At 42.4% G+C, this 13,346-nt stretch overlaps 1 protein-coding gene across 1 annotated transcript; it reads right to left on the bottom strand.

Annotated features, from left to right (window-relative positions):
• Nucleotides 1–1,369: 1,369 nt before the first annotated feature.
• thop1 (thimet oligopeptidase 1) lies at nucleotides 1,370–13,278 on the bottom strand. The gene is made up of 13 exons (XM_062960633.1): nucleotides 12,994–13,278; nucleotides 11,651–11,875; nucleotides 10,159–10,307; nucleotides 9,958–10,077; nucleotides 8,163–8,265; nucleotides 7,161–7,342; nucleotides 6,942–7,077; nucleotides 4,467–4,851; nucleotides 3,623–3,824; nucleotides 2,918–3,104; nucleotides 2,432–2,560; nucleotides 2,192–2,328; nucleotides 1,370–1,601 (listed from the first exon to the last, which is right to left on the bottom strand). Exons 1-13 carry the CDS (start codon nucleotides 13,007–13,009, stop codon nucleotides 1,443–1,445), a joined length of 2,130 nt encoding a protein of 709 aa, XP_062816703.1. The 5' UTR covers nucleotides 13,010–13,278; the 3' UTR covers nucleotides 1,370–1,442.
• Between the last annotated feature and the right edge of the window lie 68 nt (nucleotides 13,279–13,346).

Here is a 13,346-nt window from a genome sequence, read left to right as displayed (position 1 = left end):
GACATGCTGGATTTCGTATCACAAAATCACAAGTCGAACACTTCCCAAGTGTCTAGGACTGTGTGATGTATTATTATTATTATTATTATTATTATTATTAGTCACAGTAAACAAGATAGATATGCTGGATTTCGTATCACAAAATCACAAGTAAACACTTCCCAAGCGTCTAGGACTGTGAGATATATTTTCGGATGATGTGCTCAGATCCCAGTTGGGTGGCCTTTTGCAGTTGGCAGATGGTGATTTTGTCAATGTCTATGTTTCCAAATGCCGGCTGAGATCTTTTGGCACGGCACCCAGTGTGCCATTATTATTATTATTATTATTTATTATTAGAGTGATTCTTATCATATATCTACATTACTATAGTATATTGTAATATTAATCATTAATACTATATTTACTATTATAGCTAGTACTATTATTATGGTATTGTTATATTTATTATTGTAGTTATTCTTGTATACTTATATTAATATATTATTATTATTATTATATTTACTATTATACCTAGCACTATTATTATGGCAATAAATTGTGTGTTGTCGAAGGCTTTCATGGCCGGGATCACAGGGTTGTTGTATGTCTTTCGGGCTGTGTGGCCATGATCCAGAAGCAGCACTCTCTCCTGACATTTCGCCCACATCTACGGCAGGCACATTCAGAGATTGTGAGGTCTGCTGGAAACGAGGCAAGTGGGGCTTATATATTATATATATATATACTAGCTGTGCCCGGCCACGCGTTGTTGTGGCAAAGTGGTGGTGGTATTGGTTAAAAATTGTTGTGTAATTTTTATTTTATTCTAAGTTATCTTTTTATTATTTTCTTGTATTATTTTTAGTTATTTTTATTATAGTATTTTATTGTATTAATTTTTTTAGTGTTTTTTATTATTTTTTATTGGGTTGCTAGGAGACCAAGTTGGAGGAGCTTAGCCTTCTAACTGGCAGCAATAGGATAAAAGCAATTATTCCTCTCTCTCTAATTAGGACTTTATTTTTCTTTTCTTTTTGTTGTATCAACCTAGAGGCGTGGATGATGGGTTGTGTTGTCAAATTTCGAGGTTGGGGGGCCTGTAGTTTTGTTGTTTTGTGGGTCGCCGTGATGCCATCACTCTTTTATATATATAGATAATATATATAATATATATATATATATTATATATATATATATATCTTTGGGCTGAGCTCTTGTCTGTTGGAAGCAAGTGCGAATGTTGCCCTTGGCCAGCTTGATTAGCATAGAATGGCCTTGCAGTTTCCTGCCTGGGGGTGGAATCCTTGGTTGGGAGGTGTGAGCTGGCCCTGATTGATTGTAAACCATTCCCACCGAAAAGCATTGGAATCATGACCGGAGACTGTGATATTTCCCGTTCCAGGACGTATATCCCCTTTAATTCATCCATTTCCTTAAATCAATAATGAGTAATGGATGGATTAGCGGTGGGCTCGGGGTGCTTGTTGTGGGGCGGGGAGGCCCTTGCTGGCCAGGAAGGCGTCTGGGCGGGGGTCTCTCCCCAGGAAGCGCCGCAGCATCTCCGAGGCGTCCACCGAGCCCCCCGGGGACAGGATCTCCCGGCGGTAGTCCAGCCCCACCTGCGCAGGACGGGGACAAGGCACCGGGCCTCAGTGAGGAGGGGCAGAAGCCCCCGCTGGACACGCCCCCTTTTAGGCAAATCCCTCTCCATCCCCTCCTATCCCCTTCCTTTTTATGCAAATTGCCCTCTGTCCCCCTTCCCATCCCCTGGCACTCCCGCAAGGGCACTCCCCCTTTTATGCAAATCCTTCGCTATTTCCTTCTCCAATCCCGCGCTTGTTAGACTGACACTGCTCTGGGACACGCCCCCTTTTATGCAAATCCCCCTCCACCCTGTCCTCCAATCTCCTGATACTTCCCAGGGACACACCCCCTTTTATGCAAATGGCTTTCATCCTCTTCCCAATCTGCTGGCACTCCCACGAGGACACTCCCCCTTTTATGCAAATCCTTCTCTGTCCCTTTGTTTAGAGTACTTTTCATGGGCACGCCCCCTTTATATGCCAATCACTGTGTATCCCATCCTCCAATCTCCTGACACTCCTCAGGGCCCCGCCCCCTTTCATGCAAATCCCTCTTGATCTGCTCCTCCCATCCCTTGCCCTCCCCAGGGCCCCGCCCCCTTCTATGCCAATCCGGCCGGGCTCACCTGGGGGCTGAGGAGCCCCTCCCGCTTGAAGCGTGTGCAGAACATGTCCATGGAGAAGACCTCGCTCCACAGGTAGCCGTAGTACTGCGCGTCGTACCCCCCGCACACGTGCCCGAAGCACGCCGGCAGGTTCGTCCCTGCAGGGGCCCACAAGGGAGAATGGCCCTGCTCGATCCCTCCCGGCAGAGGCCCCGGGAGTCAGCCCCGCCCACCCCGCCCCCTTTCATGCAAAGGCCTCACCGGGAGTGGCCGGGACCCCCAGGACCTCGTCGCACAGCCGCGCGTACTCCTCCGCAGGGTCGGCGCCCGGGCGCATGTGCAGGGCCTGGTCCACTTTGGCCAGCACGACCTGGCGCAGGTTGAACAGGCCTGGGGGGAGGAGGGGAGGGGCTGGGACCAGGCCACGCCCACTAGACCTCACTCAGAAGAGGAGGCCCCGCCCACAAGACGAGGCCAAGCACCCCATGGGAGGCTCCGCCCACACAAGGCCACACCCTCAAAATGAGGCCCCGCCCCAGGACAAGGCCCCGCCCCTAAGAAGAGGCCTCATCTTCACAACAGGCTCTGCCCCCAAGAGGAGACCCCGCCCCCAAGAGGAGGCCACGCCCCCAAGAGGAAACCCCGCCTCAAGAGGAGGCCTCATCTTCACAAACAGGCCCCACCTCCAAGGGGAGACCCCGCCCCCAAAAGAGGCCCCGCCCCCAAGAGAGGGGGGTGTTTCCTGACCGGCGTTGGCCTGCCGCGAGCGGACGAGCTGCGTGAGGAGCGGGTGGGTCAGGGCTTCCCCGGAGCGGTGGTGCCGGGACAGGCGGCCGAGGGGCTCCTCCTCCCAGACCCAGTTCTCCAGCATCTGCGAGGGAGCCTCCACGAAGTCACGCTCCACACGCGTCCCGCTGAACATCGCAAACTCCGCCTGCCACCACGACCAGCACAATTAAGATGATCATCCACTTATACATTATTATTATGATTTGAGATAAAGCCCAGTATTAATAATAATAGTAATAATAATGGAACAACCACGACAACAGTAAATATTATTTACTTATACATTATTATTATGATTTGAGATAAAGCCCAGTATTAATAATAATAGTAATAATAATGGAACAACCACGACAACAGTAAATATTATTTACTTATACATTATTATTATGATTTGAGATAAAGCCCAGTATTAATAATAATAGTAATAATAATGGAACAACCACGACAACAGTAAATATTATTTACTTATACATTATTATTATGATTTGAGATAAAGCCGAGTATTAATAATAATAGTAATAGTAATAATAATAATAATAATAATAATAATAATGGAACAACCACGACAACAATAAATATTATTAATTACTTATAAATTATCTGCTTTGAGATAATAATGTCCCCACCCGACCCCTCCCGGCAGAGGCCCATCCAACGCCCCACCTGAGAGCAGAGCTGGTGCATGACGTGTCCGAACTCGTGGAAGAAGGTCTCGACCTCGTCGTGCTGGAGGAGGGCGGGGGTCCCGGCCGTGGGCTTGGAGAAGTTGGCCACCATGGCCGCCACGGCCGGCTGGCGCTGACCGTCCGGAAGGAGGCATCCCGGCTGGAGGCCGAAGCAGGCCGCGTGGCCGTACTTGCCCTCCCTGGAAGGAGGAGAGCAGCAGCAACAGGCGGATTTGCATAAAAGGGGGCGGGCCACAGAGGGGCATCAACACCACGAAGGATTTGCATAAAAGGGGGCGTGTCCCAAAGGAAGGTCAATACAAGAGAGATCTGCACAAAACAGGGCAGGAAGGATTTGCATAAAAGGGGCGGTGTCCCTGAGAAGAGCCAGGGCATTGGAGGAGAGGGCAGAAAGAGATTTGCATAAAAGGGGGCGTGTCCCTAGGGTGCATGAATACAAGAGGGATTGGCATAAAAGGGGGCGTGGCCCTCAGAAGCATCAATACAGCCGGAATTTCCATAAAAAGGGGTGTGATGCTAGGATGATACTGTAAATACTGTAAATAAATAATATAATAATACTGTAAATACATAATAATATTATAATACTGTAAATACTGTAAATAAATAAATAATGGCTTGGCATAAAAAGGGGTGGGTTCCTATAATTAAATTTGCATAAAAGAGGGAGTGTCCCCAAGATACGTCGATATAGTGAGGGATTTGCATAACGATGGATTCGTATATAATGGTGTGTTTTCCTGTAAGGGGTTTGCATAAAGGGGCGTGTCCCTATCAATGAGGGATTTGCATCAAGGGGAGGAGGCGGAGTCTGTGCTCACCGCGGGTGGAGGTCGAGGTAGAAGTGCCCCACGGGCTCCCCGGAGGCCGCGTCGGACACGGAGTAGAGCCGGACGTCGGGGTGCCAGGCGGGGGCGGGGGCGGGGGCCGGGGGGGGGTCCTCCGGGCGGAAGCGCAGGCCGAGGAGGTCCTGGTAGAGGCCCAGCAGGCCGAGCGTGACGGCCTCCAGCGGGAAGAACTCCTTCAGCCGCTCCCGGTCCACGCGGAACCGACGCTCCTCCACCAGGTTCATGTAGAAGCGCAGGTCCCAGGCCCGCAGCTGTCCGTCAAAGGGCAGGCCCCGCCCCTCGCACTCCCCCCGCTTCAGCTCCAGAAGCTCCGCCCGCTCGGCCTCCCCCAACGGGGCCAGGCGCTCGGCCAGGTCGTCTGGGGGTCAAGCAGAAGGGGGGGGGAGACCGTCAGGGCCCTTGGGGTCCCTCCCCACCCCAGCCGTCCACAATCTATTATTATTACTATTTTATAGTATCATTACATTCATAGAATATCAATATATAGTAGTATAAATGATATATTATTATATGGTTATTATTATATTATGGCATTACTGCTATTTTATATTATTTACTAGCTGTGCCCGGCCACGCGTTGCTGTGGCAAAGTGGTGGTGGTATTGGTTAAAAGTTGTTGTGTAATTTTTATTTGACGTTATTTGTATTTTTTTAATTAATTTTATTGTAACTTATCTTTTTTATTTCTTATATTTTATTATTTTGTTGTATTATTTTAAGTTATTTTATTGTAGTATTTTATTGTATTAATTTTTTAGTGTTTTTTATTATTTTTTATTGTATTATTTGTATTTATTTTATTTTTTATTCTTTTATTAACACTGGGCTCAGTGGGTTGCTAGGAGACCAATGGGCGGAGCTTAGCCTTCTAAGTGGCAGCAATAGGATAAAAACAATGATTTCTCTCCCTCTAATTAGGACTTTATTTTGCTTTGCTTTTTGATGTATCAACCTAGAGCCATGAATGATGGGTTGTGTTGTCAAATTTCGAGGTTGGGGGGCTTGTAGTTTTGTTGTTTTGTGGGTCGCCATGATGCCATCACTCTTTTATATATATAGATTACATTCATAGAATATCATTATATAGTATTATAAATGATATATTATTATATGGTTATTACTATATTATAGTATTACTACTGTTATATATTATTACATTATATTACATATTATTATATGATATTATTATTTTGTATTATTATATAATATATAATAATATAAAATAATATCATATAATAATATGAAATAGTATACAGTAGAGTCCCACTTATCCAAGCTAAATGGGCCGGCAGAATGTTGGATAAGCGAATATCTTGGAGAATAGGAGGGATTAAGGAGAAGCCTATTAAACATCAAATTAGGTTATGATTTTACAAATTAAGCACCAAAACATCATGGTATGCAACAAATTTCACAGAAAAAGTAGTTCAATACGCAGTAATGTTATGTAGTAATTACTGTATTTACGGATTTAGCACCAAAATATCAAGATGTATTGAAAACATTGACTACAAAAATGCATTGGATAATCCAGAACATTGGATAAGTGAGACTCTACTGTACTATTATGTATTATTCTAATACTATACTATATTGCTATTATACATTATTTTATATTATTTGACATTATTAGTATATATTATATTTCTATTATACATTATTATTTTATATTATTTGCATATTATATCATTATTATGTATGATTTTATGTAATTTGCATATTATATTATATTACTATATTGTTTTATAGCATTAGTATATTGTATCATATTGCTATTATACATTATTATTTTATATTATTTGCATATTATATCATTATTATGTATGATTTTATGTAATTTGCATATTATATTATATTACTATATTGTTTTATAGCATTAGTATATTGTATCATATTGCTATTATACATTATTATTTTATATTATTTGCATATTATATCATTATTATGTATGATTTTATGTAATTTGCATATTATATTATATTACTATATTGTTTTATAGCATTAGTATATTGTATCATATTGCTATTATACATTATTATTTTATATTATTTGCATATTATATCATTATTATGTATGATTTTATGTAATTTGTATATTATATTATATTACTATATGGTATTATAGCATTAGTATATTGTATCATATTGCTATTATACATTATTATTTTATATTATTTGCATATTATATCATTATTATGTATGATTTTATGTAATTTGTATATTATATTATATTACTATATGGTATTATAGCATTAGTATATTGTATCATATTGCTATTATGCATTATTATTTTATACTATTCATACATTATATTATATTACTAACATATATTATTTTTATATTATTATTATTATTGACACAACGACATGGTATGACACAGCCAACAAGATAGACTTATATATATATATATATATCTTTCACCCATATATATTATGTACATATATCTCACCCAGGAAGTGCTGGACGGTGCCGGGGTCCTTGGCCATGGTCATCTCGAGGGCGAAGTGGGCGTGGGTGGGGAAGCCCAGCAGGCTGGCCCTCTGCGCACGCAGGTCAAGCACCTCCCTCAGGATCACGGAGTTCTCCTGCAAGCGGAGGGGCCACACACCGGTCAGCGCTTGACCCCGACCCGGCCACCCCGACCCCGACCCCGGACCCCCTTCCGGACCTCCTTGCATCGGGAGTTGAAGCGCTCCTCCATGCGCCGGCGCGTCTCGGGCACGTGACACTTCTTCATGAGCGGGAAGTAGTGGGGGTACTTGAGGGTCACCTTCAGGCGGGGGCCCCCCGACCCCTCCGGCCCCTCCGGCTCCGCCTCCAGCGAGGACAGGAAGTCCTCCGGAAGGCCCCCTGCCCGGAAATAAGCGTGGAAGGGTCACCAGGGAGGGACACGCCCCCTTTCATGCAAATATATCCCCACTGACACTTCCCAGGACACGCCCCATTTATGCAAATGTATCTCCACGGACACTTCCCAGGGACACGCCCACTTTTGTGCAAATACATCCCCACTGACTAGTCAGACACGCCCACTTTTATGCAAATCTCATCTCCCTGACACTAGTCAGAGACATGCCCACTTTTGTGCAAATACATCCTGACTGACACTAGTCAGAGACACGCCCACTTTTAGGCAAATCTCATCTCCCTGACACTAGTCAGAGACACACCCACTTTATGCAAATACATCCCTACTGACACTAGTCAGAGACACACCCACTTTTATGCAAATACATCCCCCACTGACACTAGAGACATGCCCTCTTTTATGCAAATACACCCCCACTGACACTAGTCAGAGACACGCCCACTTTTATGCAAATACATCCCCACTGTCACTAGTCAGAGACACGCACACTTTTATGCAAATACATCCCCCCTGACACTAGAGACACGCCCACTTTTAGGCAAATCTCATCTCCCTGACACTAGTCAGAGACATGCCCACTTTATGCAAATACATCCCTACTGACACTAGTCAGAGACATGCCCCCTTTTATGCAAATCCTCCTCCTCCTCTCCTCTTAATCTTCACACGGGATACACCCCCTTTTATGCAAATCCCGCTCCCTCCTCCTCTTCTCCGACTGTCACTCAGGGCCCTCCTGTGAGCGAGGAGAGGGGCAAGGTGCCTTCTGCCGGGCGGGCGGGATCAGCCCCACGGCCGTACCCAGTTCTTCCCGCGTGAAGGGCAGGAAGGTCGTGTCCTCGTTGAGGTTCTGGTTGAAGTCGATGCAGAGCTCGCTCAGGCGCTTCTTGATCGCCTTGATTCGCTGGAAGACGGAAAACAGAATAATATAAAGATGTAACAATAGAATGATAGGATTATCCTTATTATACCCTTATATTATTATATTATCAATATGTTATATTTATATTATTATTACTTAACATTATGCTTAAACTATACTATTTTTATATTATTACTTTGTATCATCCTTATATTATAATACTAGCTTTGCCTGGCCATGCGTTGCTGTGGCTTATGGGAACCCTTTGTTGGCCAGGTGGAATAGCAGTGAATAGCCTTGCAGTCCCAAAGCCTGGCTGTTTTCTGGAGTAGCTGGAGCTGTTTGTTGTATGAACGTAGAGGCATGGAGGAGGGGTTGTGCTGCCAAGTTTAGTGTTTCTGGGATGTGTCGTTTTGTTGTTTTGTCCTGGGCCGAAACGCCATTACCCTTTTATATATATAGACTAGCTGTGCCCGGCCACGCGTTGCTGTGGCGAAGTCTGGTGGTCTGGGAAATAAAGTATTGAGGAACTGGTGGTAGTTAAGGTAAAGGGTAAAGGTTTTACCTTACATTAAGTCCATTATAAATGGGTTATATAGCTGTGTGGAAGGGCCTTGAGTCTACACTGCCATATACTGTAATCCAGTTAAAATCTGATAATCTATATTTTATAGGCAGTGTGGAAAAGGCCTAAGTGAGGCCTAACTCTGCCTGTCCCCTGGGCTGAGTGGGTTGCTAGGAGACCCAGTGGGCGGAGCTTAGCCTTCGAACTCGCAGCAATTGGATAAAAACAATTATTCCTCTCCTTCTAATTAGGACTTTATTAGGACTTCTTTTCTTTTTGTTGTATCAACCTAGAGGCATGGATGAGGAGTTGTGATGTCAATTTTTGAGGTTGTAGGGTGTTTACTTTTGTTGTTTTGTCCGCTGCCGTGATGCCATCACTCTTTTATATACATAGAAGATATTATCATTATATTTATATTATTATTTTATATTATCCTTATATCCTTATATTATATTATCCTTATTATATCCTTATATTATTATATTATCATTATATTTATATTATTATTTTATATTATCCTTATATCCTTATATTATATTATCCTTATTATATCCTTATATTATTATATTATCATTATATTTATATTATTATTTTTTATTATCATTATATCCTTATATTATCATTATACAGTAGAGTCTCACTTATCCAACAGCCTACATTGGAAGCAATATCAGGCTTGGATAACTTTTGTGTTAGAGCTGTTGCTCCTTTTCATTTTGTTTGGTACAGTACTTATATTATTATTATTATTTTCATGTCAAAAGCATTGCGTAATAAATGGGTTTAAAAGTGATGAAATAAAGGAAATCACAAGCAGCTAAATAGTTTTAGACCAAAAGCGGACAACAGCTTTTATTATTATTATTATTTTATTATTATAATATTATTATGATTAATTCCCGTGTGCTCCTTCCCCCTTTGGCCCTTCCTCCTCCGTTCAGCAGAAACCGCACTGGATGCGCAGCCTGGACCGGAGCCCTTCCGCCTCATTAAAAGCGGCGCAGGGCGGGAGGAACCGGCCAGACCGCCTGGCGTTCCCCTCGGGGCCGTTTTGGAGGGCGGGGCGCCTTGGAAGGAGGCCAACGCAGCCCTGTTTAACGAGCAGGGGAGGCGGATATCCCGCCCCAGGCCGGGGAGGGACCCCCGAGGCCATGCGGCCCACCCACCTGCTGAGTCTCCTGCGGGAGGTGCAGTCCGCTCCGCCGGCCCAGCGTGATCAGCCGCTCCAGGTAGCGCTCGGCCTCCGGCTTGAGTGGGGAGCCACCTTCACCCGTGAGCAGCTTCTCCTGAAAGCAAGGGGGGCACAATCGTCACGAGAGCCCAGTGTGGTCTCCCCGCCGTGGCCCAACCCTCGCCCTCAGCCGTACCTGGAGCCAGAGGAGGCGCTGGTAGATGTCCGCCCGCATGGTGGTCTCCACGTCGAAGGCCGAGAGCGCCTTGTCCGCCTCCGTGCTGGCCGCGCGCACCGCCTGGCACGGGGAGACGTGCTGCGGGAAGTCCAGCTGGCTGCGCTGCGCTGGGGCAGAACAATAATAATATCATAATCATTAATAATAATAATAATAATAATAATAATAATATAATATCTATCTTGTTTGCTGTTTCATACAACAACAACAACAACAACAACAACAACATTGGGGCACAATCATCACACTCATTAAAATAATGCTCCATAATAATATATAATAATAATAATATAATATATAATACTATAATAATAATATAATAAATATGTTATATATATAATAATATAATATGTATATATATATGTAACAGCGTTCCATGCAGTCATGCCAATGGCCGCATGACCTTGGAGGTGTCTACGGACAACGCCGGCTCTTCGGCTTAGAAATGGAGATGAGCAGCAGCCAACCAGAATCAGACATGACCGGACTTAATGTCAGGGGAAAGCCTTTACCTTTAATATGTATAATGATATAATAAATGTTATATATAATAATAATGTAATACTGTAATGTAATATAATAATAAGAATAATATAATATATGTTATACAGTATAATGCCATAATATAATAATATAATACAATAAGTATAATATATAATATAATAATATTATTATAATAATATAATATGTATAATATATAACATGTATAATATACTACATAATATAAAATAATAATATAAAATAATATACTACATAATATATAATACAATAATAATAATATAGTAATATGATATAATATATGTTATATAGTAATATATGTTATATAGTAATATAAAATATTTATAATATATTTATATTATAATATAAATATATATATTATATTTATACTATATTATAAATATATTATAATAAATATAATAAATATATAATAATATAATACAATAATAATATACTGTAATATAATAATATAATATGTATAATATATAATGTGTATAATATACTACATAATAATATAAAATAATGTGCCCGGCCACGCATTGCTGTGGCTTTTTTTCCAGTGGTTTTGGGGGGGGGATCCTTTGTTGGGAGGTGTTAGGTGGCCCTGATTGTTTCCTGGATGGAATTCCTTTGTTTTCAGAGGGTTGCTCCTTATTTTGTGTTTTGAGATGAAAGACTGATGAATACCGAATGGGTTTGGACCTTCAAAGAGTGGGTGTTTCCCTGTTTGGGGGGGGGGGGGGGATCCTTTGTTGAGCATAAGAACGTAGAGACGTGGATGAGGGGTTGTGTTGTCAATTTTCTAGGTTGGGGGGCGTTTAGTTTTGTTGTTTTGCCCGGTGGAGCGACACCATTATCCTTTTATATATATATAGATAATAATATCCTAATATAATAATAAAAATAATAAGAAGAATAATATTATAATGCGGATGCTGCGTGTCCCACCCACCGGTGTACTGAGCCTCGGTGTGGGCCAGGGCCAGGAGGGTGTTCTGGGTGGAGACCTCCTCGCGCCCCAGGGCGGCCACCGCGTCGTAGGCCCTCTTGGTGCGCCCAATCAGCTCCTCCGTCCCCGCACGGATCTCCTCCGGCGTCAGGTCCCAGCGCAGACACGGGGGCCCCGGGGGTGGGGACGAGGGGGACGGGGCCGGCGGAGGGCCCTCTCGCGCTGGATCTGGAAGATATTGAGATAGATAGATAGATAGATATAAACCCCACTAAATGCCTAGTTTCCCACAGAACTCCCAGACCTCTGAGGATGCCAGCCACAGAAGCAGGCGAAATGTCAGGAAAGAGTGCTACCTGATTCATGGAAAACTCCCAGCAACCCAATAATAATAATAATAATAATAATAATAATAATAATAATAAATGCTTGGTGGTGAGGACAATAATAACAACAACAATAGCTGGTAATAAGTATAATGCCATAATAATAATAATAAATCATTGATGGCGAGGACAATAATAATAATAATAAGTATAATGCCAGGATAATAATAATAATAATAATAAATTGATGGTGAGGACAATAATAATAATAATAATAAGTATAATGCCATGATAATAATAATAATAATAATAATAATACTTTATTTATACCCCGCCACCATCTCCCCAATGGGGACTCGGGGCGGCTTACATGGGGCCATGCCCAAGACAATACAATAAACCATAACATAATACAATTAAATAATACATTACATAAAATAAACAGTACAACATAAGATCAAAACAGCAATATAACAAGAGCGGGCCGCATGAACACTACATTTAAAAACTAGATTAAAAATAATAATAATAATAATAATAATAATAATAATAAATCATTGATGGTGAAGACAATAATATTAATAACAATAGCTGGTAATAAGTATAGTGCCATAATAATAATAATAATAATAATAATAATAATAATAAATATTTGATGGTGAGGACAATAATAATAATAATAATAGCTGGTAATAAGTATAATGCCATAATAATAATAATAATAATAATAATAATAAATTGTTGATGGTGAGGACAATAATAATAATAATAATAAATGCTTGGTGGTGAGGACAATAATACTAATAACTATAATAATAATAATGGGTCCCCATGCTTTTCTCCATCATCAGGATAATAACAATAATAATAATAATAGTAATAATGGGACCCCCCCCCCCCCCAGGCAGGAAGCAGCCAGGCTTTGAAACTGCAAGGCTGTCCAATGCTCGCCAAGCCCTATGCTTGATTATAACAATAACATTAATATTAATACTAATAATAGGTCTCGCCCTTGCTCACCGGTCGGGGGAGCCATGTGTGCTGCTGCTGCTGCTGCTGCTTCTTCCGCTGCTTCCGGTGCTTCTGCTGCCAATCCTCTGGCCCCGCCTCCTTAAGGAACCGCCCACCAGGAGGCGTGGCGTGTGGACAAACCCCGCCCCTTACGGGAGCCGAAAGTGTTGAGAAGAACGCCACTCTCCTAGAGGGCGTGGCGTGTGGACAAACCCCGCCCCTTTCTGACTTGTCGGCGATGGGAGCCGGAAGTGCGGGCAAAACGCCACCCTGAGATCTATAGATACAGAGAGAAACGAACTGCGCATGCGCCCTTTAGAAAGCCCTCTGAGCAGGACTGCGCACGCGCGCTCTTAGAGAAA

This window comes from Anolis carolinensis, unplaced genomic scaffold (genome assembly GCF_035594765.1).
Source record: "Anolis carolinensis isolate JA03-04 unplaced genomic scaffold, rAnoCar3.1.pri scaffold_7, whole genome shotgun sequence".
Classification (NCBI taxonomy): Eukaryota; Metazoa; Chordata; class Lepidosauria; order Squamata; family Dactyloidae; genus Anolis; species Anolis carolinensis.
Note: the sequence above shows the minus strand (reverse complement) of the source record. Positions and strands in the feature narration are given on the sequence as shown.